The 12,104-nt window shown below is 36.3% G+C and overlaps 1 protein-coding gene across 1 annotated transcript; it reads left to right on the plus strand.

The window, feature by feature from the left end:
• Positions 1-208: 208 nt before the first annotated feature.
• LOC108673497 (eukaryotic translation initiation factor 2D) lies at positions 209-10,757 on the plus strand. The gene is made up of 13 exons (XM_018161339.2): positions 209-303; positions 1,949-2,087; positions 2,722-2,910; positions 3,419-3,629; positions 4,058-4,240; positions 4,995-5,176; positions 5,928-6,047; positions 6,224-6,342; positions 6,729-6,815; positions 7,772-7,853; positions 8,378-8,509; positions 8,802-8,979; positions 10,600-10,757. Exons 1-13 carry the CDS (start codon positions 248-250, stop codon positions 10,671-10,673), a joined length of 1,752 nt encoding a protein of 583 aa, XP_018016828.1. The 5' UTR covers positions 209-247; the 3' UTR covers positions 10,674-10,757.
• Positions 10,758-12,104: the final 1,347 nt, after the last annotated feature.

Here is a 12,104-nt window from a genome sequence, read left to right on the forward strand (position 1 = left end):
GTGTGCTGTGGAAGAGTTGAAAATTTCAAAATAATATGTTCTTTTATATTAACTATAAAATTGCACCATGAATTGACCATTGTTCACCTCTACCAAAAGTCACTAAATTCTTCATGGTGGACTGCAGTGAAAGCATTTGTGTCATTACTATAAGCATTTTAAAACTTGTATTTACAGTCATGAATGTATTGACAAATTTTTCTTTTCAGGTTGAAAAAATATTAATTTAAATATTATCATCATCATCATGTTTTTGAAGCCTTTCAAGGTTAAATCAAATACCCAACTGAAAACTTCTGACAAGTAAGTCATTTGTTAAACTAATCTATAATCTACAAAGTCTGTATGGAATATAGGTTTTACACTTTCAAACAAGTTTGTTTCCCAAAAATTTGGTTCGATTCTAGGTCATAAATAACTTGAGAGATAATAATGATATCCTTAAATGAAAAAATTATTTTGTGCTGAGTGAATCTTTCCTGGTGTTAGGTATAACGAATAGGTATATAAATAATGGTCAACTTTTTGCATTGAAACATGTAATCAGCCTATAGCATACCGTATAATTCAAATTTTTGTGATCCAATTATAGTAGTTTTAGCCTTTAGTCTAGTGTCTTTGGCATCATCTGCTACATTTGTTATGCAACAAAACTCCCTGTATAGTGAAAAAGTACTTATGGCTTGAAAAAATACTATTGTGTTTCAACCTTGTTATTTCCTCATGAAAACAATTACCTACTACTGGGCCAATTTATGTGTAAACAACAACCAATTGGAGCTGAAAGCCCATTTTATGTTTGATGGATAAGTTATTGTGAGTTTTTTTGTCAAATATGTGAAGTCAACAACTGGCAAAGAAGGGTACAATAAAATAAAACAAATAAAAAAACTTAAAAAAACGCGTTTTCTAATCGGACAAAAAAGAAAAACATTTACTCTTATATAACATTTAAGTTATGTAAAATGTTATGTAATGTTATGTAAGAGTAAATGTTTTTCTTTTTTGTCCGTTAAGAAAACGTGATTTTTTAAAGTTTTTTTTGTTTGTTTTATTTCACTATTTTTAAATTTGTAAAAACCAGAAAAACATGGTTTTTTAAAATATTTTTTATATATATTTATTTTCTACTTTTTAGTTAGCAATTTTAGCAATTCAAATCAATTTCCAGGGTTGGCAAGTGTGGATGTTCAAGAAAAAACTTAATTACAAACCATGAATTTTTAGTGTTTTTTTTACTTTTTAATTTTTTTCCAAAAAAAAATTTTTTTAATTATTATTTCTGATGACCAAATCTTGAATTGTTAGGCAGCATACACATGCATGCCAAATTTCAACTTACTAGGATGTTTAGAAGTACCGTACTCTAAATTAAGGTTTGAATTTTTGATGACAGACACACAGGAAACGAAATCAAGAAAACGTGGTAACAGGGTGACTTGGGCCTTTTTTTAGAGCTTACCAAATAACCATTTTGTGATACAAGTAGTTACTTGGTAAATGTATAAAATATATATTTTTTGCATATGTAGGGTATCTCATGGTATTTTACAAGACATCAACACAATTTTTTCTATTGAAAGAACTTTTTAAGTATAGGGGTTGCAATTCTTAAATGTCATAAAGGTCCAAGTTACCCTGTTTTATGGTATCATTAGAGAAATTAAAAATTTTGTAAGAAGTTAACTGATAATTTCTTGTAAAAAATTTTTTGCTGTTAATGGAAGTGAATGAAAAGATTTTTTTCCTAACAGGAAGAAGCTGCGTGTTCAAATGAGTCAACAATTCTTAAAGCTGTCAGAGGAAGACATTCACCAGTTGGTGCCTCTGAAGGAAGATGTGGTATCATTAGAGAAATTAAAAATTTTGTAAGAAGTTAACTGATAATTTCTTGTAAAAAATTTTTTGCTGTTAATGGAAGTGAATGAAAAGATTTTTTTCCTAACAGGAAGAAGCTGCGTGTTCAAATGAGTCAACAATTCTTAAAGTTGTCAGAGGAAGACATTCACCAGCTGGTGCCTCTGAAGGAAGATGTGGCAGCAATGAAGCTTTACTGTAATAAAGGAGATCCCACTGTAGTATATTTGGTGGGTGTTTTTGGCATGTATAATATTGTGATATATTTAAATAATAATCGTCCATACAAAAGCCATAAAATTCTTTTTAGAAGAGTTCTGTAAAAATTAATATTTTAGCATTATATCTATGAATATTTTAGAAACTTTCTTGTAATATTAACATTTCAAACTACTCCTTTGGGTGAGCTGAGAAGAATGTTTCTTTACATCAGTTTCTATAATTTATAAATTTATTGGAAACAGAAATATTTATTGATAAATCAAGTCTTCAAGTGGATTTTCATCAGATTTTTTTTATATATGTAGTGTTCTATTGATAGCAATAACAATCCATTATCAATTATGAAATGATTAATAATTTTGTAATGATTTATGGAGTGTCTCTGGGAATTTTTGGGATTATTGTAATCTCATCATCTCATTGGCCACTAAGATAATGGGTTGAGCCTTCAAGTGGATTTTCAGCACAGATTTGTGTAAATTTAATGTTCTATTTGATAATGGTACTCAACTTATCATTGATTATATGTCATGATGAATAATTTTTTAATGTATTATGCCTCGTCTTAATGGATTTTTTTAGTTGTAAGTCCATTGTCTCAGTGGCCACTAAGTCACTAACCACTCTGGTTGTTTACATCAGTGTTCAGGATGCCCTTTGGCCTTCACCGTGAACAGCCACTTGGGCAGTGTGCTGCTGCCTTCAGTATACATGTGCTGGCTGTACCCAGCTGACACTGTTGCTACAGTGTTCCACACGCACCCTGACGTGCTGGAGCGGCTACAGCAAGGGGCTGACCTCATGATGCCTGGTGTCATCATCTCTGGTCAGGTCAGTTTCTCTCTCTAATTAGTCAATTAATTATAGGGCTTAAATAATTATTGATTAAATCAATTGATGATTATCTCTATAATACAAATCACCATTCTATTCTTCAATATTTCCAGGATTCAACAAAACCATCTATGGGAAAAGTGTACTGATAATGTTTTAATGTGTTACCTACATTCACTAACATAGGTATATATATTTTGTATTCATTCATATTCTAATATAATATGTATAGAAATATTAAGGTGGACATAAATATTCTTATAACTTCATTGCTAGAATTTTTTAGTTTACAAATAACTGGCTATGGCTTCATTTTCTTACTAAATGAATAAAATTCCTTGGTGTGAATAACTCAACTTGAGCTCATTTTAAAATTTTCTTGCAATTTGATGATCTGAGAAATGTTTTCTCATAGGATCATATGTTGTTGGTTTCTAATTTTGAACTTAATTTCAACCAGTAAGTGATATGTCATATCTGAAATTAACTGATCTATAATGTGCAGCTTTCCCCTACAACATTTGGCAACTTTGAGGCTGGGAGCCCAGCAGTAGTTGTGTGTCGTGGCGCTGTCGTGGCGGTCGGGACAACGGCTCTTTCCTCCACTGACCTGTACATGGCGGGTGGCCATGGCAAGGCAGTCATTACAGCTCATGTTTTGGGTGATCATCTCTGGGCCGCCGGCACCAAAGCCATGCCTAATTTCACCGAACAGAGTGAGATTGCATCAAAATTAATGTCCTAGGCATGAACCAATGTATATCAAAATTCGTATCTTTAGTCCAAAACAATTTTTTCTTAAAGGGGTCAAAATAGTTCCAAATTTATATGGTACTGCTTTGACTGATGTTGTGTTGACTGACGCAGCTCTTTGACTCTGTGGTGCCTTGGCTGACTTGGCCCTTTGACTCTTGTGGTGCATTGATTGATGTAGCTCTTTAACTCTTGTGGTGCCTTAACTGATGTAGCTCTTTGACTCTTGTGGTGCCTTGACTGGCATAGCTCTTTGACTCTTGTGGTGTATTGGCTGATTTTGCTATTTGAGTCTTAAGGTTCGTTGGCTGATTTAGCTCCTCTTGTGGCGCATTGATTGATGTAGCTCTTTGACTCTTGTGGTGCCTTGGCTGATGTATGAAACTTTCAGTTCCATCAGCACCATCGTCGACGCCTGTTCCTGAGACGCCAGAGAGCGGCAGTGCTACATGTGACTATGGCAGCTGCAGCAGCTGCACAGTCTCTGAAGAGCAGCAGCTGCAGGAGCAGATGGACGAGCTGCAGGTGGTCGATGATCAGACATCTGCAACTCCTCCGGCCCAGGTATCTGGCAGTAAGTTTACACCTGCTATCATGGTGCCTAATGCTGCATGGCTTAATCGGCAGGTAGTTTAGAACCACTATCAATGTGCCACCTATTCCATAGCGTAGCTTTTATTTTCCTTGTGGCTGCTATTAGTTTCACTCCTTTTCCATAACGTAACTGTTGAACAATAGCTATCACCTTCCTTTTACTTGTATGCTATTCCCCATTGACTACCTGTAATTAATAGCCATAACCATATTCACTTCAGTACATGTTCTTTCATTTGGGGCTGCTGGACAAAATTCAGCTTTGATGTCGGTTTATGTCTCATGCTTTAAGCTGTCAATTGCACCTTGCTTCTTTTACATCATGCTGTATTTATCTTGCTTTTGAAGTACAGTATAGTATTTAATATTGATTTTATTTATAGACTATGATGTGGAAGCAATGGAATTTTTTGCATATTTATTTATATAAATGATAATATGACTTATTGTAGGCAAAGGGAGGTTTTTGATCTTTCTTTATGAATTTCATAGGCTAAGTAGTAAAAACTTTTCGAATTTTCATTTTTTTTATCACTTGAAATGTACATTTATTTCTTATTTGATCTTCTCCATGGGATTCACGATAGGGAATGCTCAGTGCTGTATTAATTTGTACAATAATTTTGTATCCAGAAAAATTTTTGGTTGGTCATCAGGCTTTTGGTTATCCAGCATTAAGAAATCTACTTGCAAAATGGTCAATTTTGCCCCTATTATATAAACTGTTTCTTCAGACTCGTGTGAAGCTATGGACGCTCTCCTGCTGCACTGTTTCCTGAAGGCGGTGCAGCAAAGCAACGGCAAGCTGCCCCTGCCGCTCCTCACAAGCTCCTTCTACAGGCTACACGTCTTGCCCGCCTGTCCCGACAACTCTGCTCTTGACATCAAGAAAACCTCTTACAAAAAACTCTCTAAGGTGAGCTCTATGGTTCTATGTCAATGTTGCTCTTGACATCAACAAAAAACTCTATAAGGTTAGCTCTATGGTTCTAAGTCATTGCTGCTCTTGAAATCAAGAAAGCCTTGTAAAAAATTCTCTCTGTCCATGATTACTCTATAACTTTGTTTTAAAATATAAAAAGTATGCTCTAATAACGGTGGGCATAATAATCTCGACCTGAATTTTTGTTAGAACCTGTATGACTATTGGAAGTGCCAGTCTAAGTTACCCATGGCCGATTTTTGTTTAAAATTGCCAAAATTTACATTTCTTCTATCAACTCAGAATTTGAATTATTGCACCCAAAGAACTTCATTTGTTATTGATCTTTGATTGAATGATTTAAATCCCGTTCTGAAATTATCACAAGAAATGACCATCTCGACTGACTAACCCTTTAAATGAACTGAATTTATGTAGAGAATCGAAATGTTATTTATTGATAATACGACCTTGTTCGTGAGTTCACTCAGTGCTGCTAAATAACACATGATTACTTATAAAATACCTGCATAGTTTAGGTATTGGAGACAATATTCTATTGAAAAGGCTTAGAAGTTTTAGGATGAATTTAGTGCTGCTGGTAATGCATGTTTATCTATAAAACAATAGCATAATTAAGGTATTATAGGTATATTAGTTTTATTAAAATTATTAAGTAGTTTTTGTTGTGCCGCTAATATTGTAATGGGAGAAATTCTCCCTGCGTGTCTGATGAGCGGCTCAGTTCCTCAGCGCCATGGAGGAACGAGGCATCCTTAAGATCTCCGAGCCCAAGAAAGGCGTTGAGAACATCTCCAGCGTTGACTACGAACATCCTGACGTTACAAACTTCAGATATAGTAAGGTAAATGCCTAAATTATCGGCCTTGGGTTTCACAGAAAATCATTAGCACCCTACTTGCATAATAAAGAAATGATAATTTTAATGACTAATCTGTGGTGTGGTTTTAATCAGAAGCACGAGTGTGATGAGCCAGTGAGTAACCAGTATTTTATGCATTTAATTTGTATTATTTTTAGTCAGAAACTACAGTGGCACAAGTGTCGGGGGAGAGTGGGGGGTTTGTCCCACCTACTCTAGAAGAAGTGCATCAAGTGTCAGGCAACACCGTTGAGTTCTTCAGGAGCTGCGGCAAGTGGTGGGTACCAACAAACTCATCGTGATATCCAAAGCTGAGCTTGTACTAAATTTCTCGACTGTGATTTGTGCGTCTAACTTGATAGTCCGTCAGTGGTAGGTGGACAGAGTAGGCGGCAGTAGAGTGCCGCTTGTATTATTATCATGTAAAAGATAGTCTTGAATCATTAGGATCCCTTTATCAAATCTGGCACATCAAGGCATATTATTCATTATCTAGTGTAATGACTGAACAGTTTCATTGCATTGAGTACCCTATTTTAATTTCTTAAAATTTCATTTTCGTTGTAATGTGATTGTTGTGGATTTGATAACGTTCATATGTGAGTTTATATTTGTGTATCCCGAGTATTCTTGCATTAATGTTTTCTTATTCGCCCTTTAAAGTAAGGGCGACGTCCTCTCGAAACAAGACGTCCGAGACATCGTTACCAGTTATGTTAAACGCAAGAACTTGGCTGATCCGCAAACAGGGTGAGTGATGCCGTGCCCGCGACCAGACTTTGCTTGTTAAGTTTGATGTTTTGTTGCTGCCTGAAATTACCATCAGTGGCGACTCTTGATATGGGCAACATTTGGGGTATTTCTTGTGGATGGTTTCAAATATAAGGTGGATATTTTTCCTGACTATGTGAGAAACAAGTATGATGATTTTTTCCATTTTCTCTGTAAATATAAAAAGTATCTGTGAATATTTTTTATTCTCCTGATTATTTTTTGTCTGCATTGATTCACGAGGTTTGACTTGTCAATGTAGGGAAATCATTTACAGCTTCACTGGTTTCTTCTTCATCTGTGGTCTGAATCTTGGTTATTTTGGTTTGACTGTCAATCTAGCCACGTTTGTTTTTTTTTAGCACATTTTCTCATTTATGGAAACGAGTCGCTATTGTGCTCGTCATGTCCGTCTGTCCGTGACTTCACGTTTTCGTCGACGAGAAAATGCGCTCTCTGTCACTCACTGCAGTGAGTACTGAGTTAGATTTTTTAATATTCTGTGGCACCTGATTAGCTCTCACAAATATTTGGTACCTTTTCCCAGAATTATGATGATTTTACCGAACATGGTCTGTAAATTATTTACCCTTGGCTCAGGTATAAGTAAAATCTGATTTGATCGGTGAACATGTGGCTGAGTCTCGTTATGGGAATGGAACATGTAGAACAATAGAAGGCTGAATAGGTACGCTGTTCATTCTCGTCACGACTTGGCTTAGAAATTATACCAAAGGAAAGTAGAATAGTTGGATGAACCTGGCGCTTGTTAACTCGATCTTTGAACGTTAAAAGTATCGATACAGCACCGGAAAATTGCGAGCATATCAGATGACATTTTCACTTTCGTTTGCGCCACTTCTGCGTGTTATTTGCTGTCATGGTAAGGAGGAGTCTTGGTAAGGAGTTGATATAATTTTATTACTCTCCCTCAGAATGGTGAACCTGGAGCCAGTTCTCCACGAGGCCATCATTGCTCCTAAAGAAGGACTCGTGCGGCTCATGAAGTGGGATCAGGTCTGTGGCTTAGCCTGGAAATATTCATGAATTCTGTCTTACTAATAAACTTGGGAGCATTTTATTTCATAGACTGAATTCTGAGAAAGCAATATTTACAGTACCGAAATAATTTCTTGTAAAGGTAGCAAGCATTTATTGGTTTATCTTATTCTAATTAATGTAATACGTTCAAATACGTTCAACATATGCTAAACAATTTGCTGCCAGAAATTTTAAATCCCTTGGAGAATGGGTGTCCCAATTTGTCATTGATTCATCGATGACAATTAGTATAATTGTAATTTTGAGTATTGAATTTATTTGTTAGAGTTTTACTGCTGAAGTTATTAGAACGCTTGCTATAATTTGAGACGTTGCACTGAGTGTCACTTCGCTATCTTTGCCTACATGTAAATATCTTTATTAGAACCCTCCAGAATAACTTGCTCCATAATTTCTTATCAATATATTTTTAAATGCTAAAATTCTTGTTATTTATTAGGATTTGGTAGAGTTTGTTTTACCTGTCACTGAATGTGCAGATATTTTCTCGGCTGCTTGGTCGTATGTCACCTGCTGTGCGCATTCGAAGACCTGGCCAAGCCGATATCATTAAGAAGGGAAAAATTGAGTGCATCGAGATGGTGGTCGCAAAGCGCGCTGGAAATAAAAAGGTCTGTAATTTTTTTTTGTTCATTATCAAAGGACACAATGTAGTCCTAATATTTTGCATTGTAATTTCCAGTGTTCCCAAGTCTTTATTTATTGTCTTGAAAGATTTTCCTCATGAACATTGGAATTAAAGAGAACTTGCCTGAATTTTCTCTTGTTGGTTCGGGCATAAGTTCAACCAACGAAACCTTCTGTCCTTCAGTATGGTGATTTTCTCAACCAACGAAACATTCTGTCCTTTCAGTAAGAGAAAATCATTTATTAGCATTATGCATAGTCCGTTGTACGTAACAGGTGACGCTTGTGTATCACGTATCCAATTTCGGCGTGGATGAGCACGAGTTCGCGCGTCAGGTGCAAGTGCTGGCGGCGGCAAGCACGAGCGTCGGGCCTGCGGAACACAAGCCCCAGGGCACCGTGCAGATCCTGGTGCAGGGCAACGCTACGGGCGAGGTCGCCAAGCTCCTCATGGGTCAGTCATGTGCTTGCCAAGCTCCTTATGGGTCAGTCATGTGCTTGCCAAGCTCCTCATGAGTCAGTCATGTGCTTGCCAAGCTCCTCATGAGTCAGTCATGTGCTTGCCATGCTCATGTGTTTCGAGCTTGGTCAAGACGTCTCGAGATGATTTACCTCATTTGCTTCCGTTTCAGTTTCGCTTCAAGTTCTTGAAGTGGGCGATTGTTAGATGCTCTTCATTCAACGCTATCTTACTGTGTGGTTGTTGTTCATCCAACGCTGTCTTACTATGTCGATGCTATTTTCTTCCTTCGTTTGATTGAGTTTTTCTTCGACAATCCTTACTGTGGCGTAGTTTTTTACTTAACACCTACCGTACCTGCACTAAACACTTGCCTGATCTACACTAAACACTTACATCCAGTGATGACAATTTCGTTTAAACACCTGATCTGAGGAGTGATATTCATACTAATCATCATAAATTTATAACGCGCTAGTGGCGATTCAGGATCATCCACTTGTCCGGTAATCTTGCTGTCGTTTTTTAGTGCATTTTCTCATTTATGGAAAAAATGCACTATTGTGCTCGCCATGTCCGTCTGTCCGTCCGTGACTTCACGTTTTCGTCGACGAGAAAATNCTCCCATTTATGGAAAAAATGTACTATTGTGCTCGCCATGTCCGTCCGTTCGTTTGTCTGTCCGTCCGTGACTTCACGTTTTCGTCAACGAGAAAATTCGCTCTCTGTCACTAACTGCAGTGAGTACTGAGTTATATTTTTTCAATACTCTGGCCGTTCACAATACTACTGATAGTATTCACAATTCATCTATAAACTCTCACTATTCAGAATTTCTCTTAGCCAAGTTTCATCAATCAACACTTGAATCTCGCGACAGCTGTAGATTTGATTCAAATCCTGGACGAACTTCAGTGATCTCAACAACACACACATGAATTTACCTGGCATTTAGATCAACATTGACCTATGTAACGGCATAAAAGAAATATATAAATAGACACACAGAACTATACGAACATGACTGGATAATTATTTAAAAGATTCCAAAATGGAAAGAGTTAGTTTGTGGCGGTTTTAAGTTGTTATCAACGTCTCAAAATATTGCATGGGCAATAAAAATTACATTTAAAGTTAATTGCTGGTTCAATGCTCAATTTGGTAATCTTAAAATATTTGTATAGTGATTTTTTTACCTGTAGGATGCTAACAAACCTCGTATCTCGTTCGGTCTAAGCGAAACTTTTTGGAGAATTTATCAAACCTTTTATTTATAGGTATATCTCTGTGTTTAATTTTTTTGCTTATTGTATATAATACCGTAGTTCATATTGTGATTTTAAAGTCTGCTTGCAAGCCAGTGAGGCATTGATCTTATTTTTGTAAATTTAAGTGTGTTATTTTAATTTTTTTTACAATGCCAACACTATTTCTGAAGTTAGGTGTTAAGAATAAGAACAGGATTGGGTGGGATAGTCTGGGTAGGGGGTGTAGCTGGAGGTCCTTCCTCGTGTAGCTTGCTTTCTTGTGTAGCTTTCCTCGTGTAGCTTCCGGAGCTGCGCTCTGCTCGTGCCTCGACGGCTGATCTGTAAGTGATTCTTTTCTCTCTTGCAGAAACCTACAACATCCCCAAGAAGTATATTAAAGGTCTGGAGCTTATTCCTAAGAACAAGAAAGGCAGGAACTGAAGACTGTATTTCTCTTTAGCTTTGTTCATAACCGCTTACAATAAACGGTTCTTAGATGTGTATCATGTCTTTGACCACAACACGTGTTCTTGCTGGGAGCCTATTTTTTTTTACTCGTGAGTACAGTGTTACTTGTATTCATCACGCCGACGGTCATTAATTAATTGAATTGATCAGCCGTGATAAATTATTCATTCTTATCATTGCTGATTATGCAAAGCCTAGATTATGGCGTTGCTATTAATACGTATCTATGGCTTTCATGTGGCGCATTTCCGTTCTTTTCGATGTTGTGTGATACTTACCATACCATAACTGTGTTTGGCGGAATTCGAAATTTTCATCATGCTCGTTGTTCTACTCGGTAATTATGGTGCGCTACGTGTTATTTTTTCATTCCTTAGTAGTTATTCGTAACTCTTACATAAATATCAAGAGTACATCCTGTCATGCCACGTAGAACTCTCCTTTTTTAGATTTGGTTCCGCCCTTGACCTAGTAGTGCATTTAAAAATCGAAGTTCCACTATAATACTCATGTTTGAATTATCACGCGAACTTTATTTTTCGATTTTTTCACTAATAAAACGATTTAGTGGAAGGTCGAGAGTTCTGTACAGATAAAATGCTGGTTCAGCTCGAGTAAAAGGCTCTTCCAGTTTTTGGACTTGGCGGAATTTCAATGCCCTACATTTTAATTATTTTCACTTGTGTGATCAATCAATGCGCAGAGCAAATGATTTGACGATGAGTAACCAGCAATCAATAAAGTTTTCTAGTGACTAAAATTCCTTATTTTTTTCGTTTGATCCCTGTTTTATTCAGCTCGTTTAGGAGCGCTATTTATGCATTCAAATTTCACTTCTTTGTAGTGTTTTTGAAGTCTTGTGATGATCTTTAAGTCCCAAGTTCAATCGTACAAATTTTTATTCATTTGTGATAGCACGCGTAACGGTTTCACTGAAAAATACCTTAACCACACTAACGCTATCTCATATTTATATTAACGGAGATTATTATTGTAACCCTCGTCTAATTCCATATGAAAACAGTTTTTAGCTCTGTTGTAGCCGTGTATATATTCATTAAAACCATTTCTATTTTAGACGCAAGTTCGTGATTTTTTTGTACTCGCGCGGTTCAATTCTGTTTTATCGCTAATAATTCATAAAACTATTGAGTGTAAATATCCGAAACACGTTTTTTTAGCCATTACATATATGATTATTATAGCGAGTAACACGACTGTCGGTCTTGACCGTCTGTTTTTCGTTTGAACTAGAAGCATCTCCGTTAAATCGTAGTCCAGCACTTTCTTGGAGAATAGAAAGTCAACAACAAATACTCTCAAGTTCTTCTAAAAATATTCAAAAGTCGTTATTTTATTTGATAATAAGTTGTTATTATTATATTCAATATTTATATTCATCGT

Source organism: Hyalella azteca, unplaced genomic scaffold (genome assembly GCF_000764305.2).
Source record: "Hyalella azteca isolate HAZT.00-mixed unplaced genomic scaffold, Hazt_2.0.2 contig3384, whole genome shotgun sequence".
Classification (NCBI taxonomy): domain Eukaryota; kingdom Metazoa; phylum Arthropoda; class Malacostraca; order Amphipoda; family Hyalellidae; genus Hyalella; species Hyalella azteca.

Excerpts from the sequence above, each read along its gene's own strand:
- LOC108673497 (XM_018161339.2), top strand. The coding sequence starts at position 248 with ATGTTTTTGAAGCCTTTCAAGGTTAAATCAAATACCCAACTGAAAACT. Across the intron at positions 2,911-3,418 it reads GTGTCATCATCTCTGGTCAG|CTTTCCCCTACAACATTTGG; the intron begins GTCAGTTTCTCT and ends TATAATGTGCAG. Across the intron at positions 3,630-4,057 it reads GCCTAATTTCACCGAACAGA|TTCCATCAGCACCATCGTCG; the intron begins GTGAGATTGCAT and ends TGAAACTTTCAG.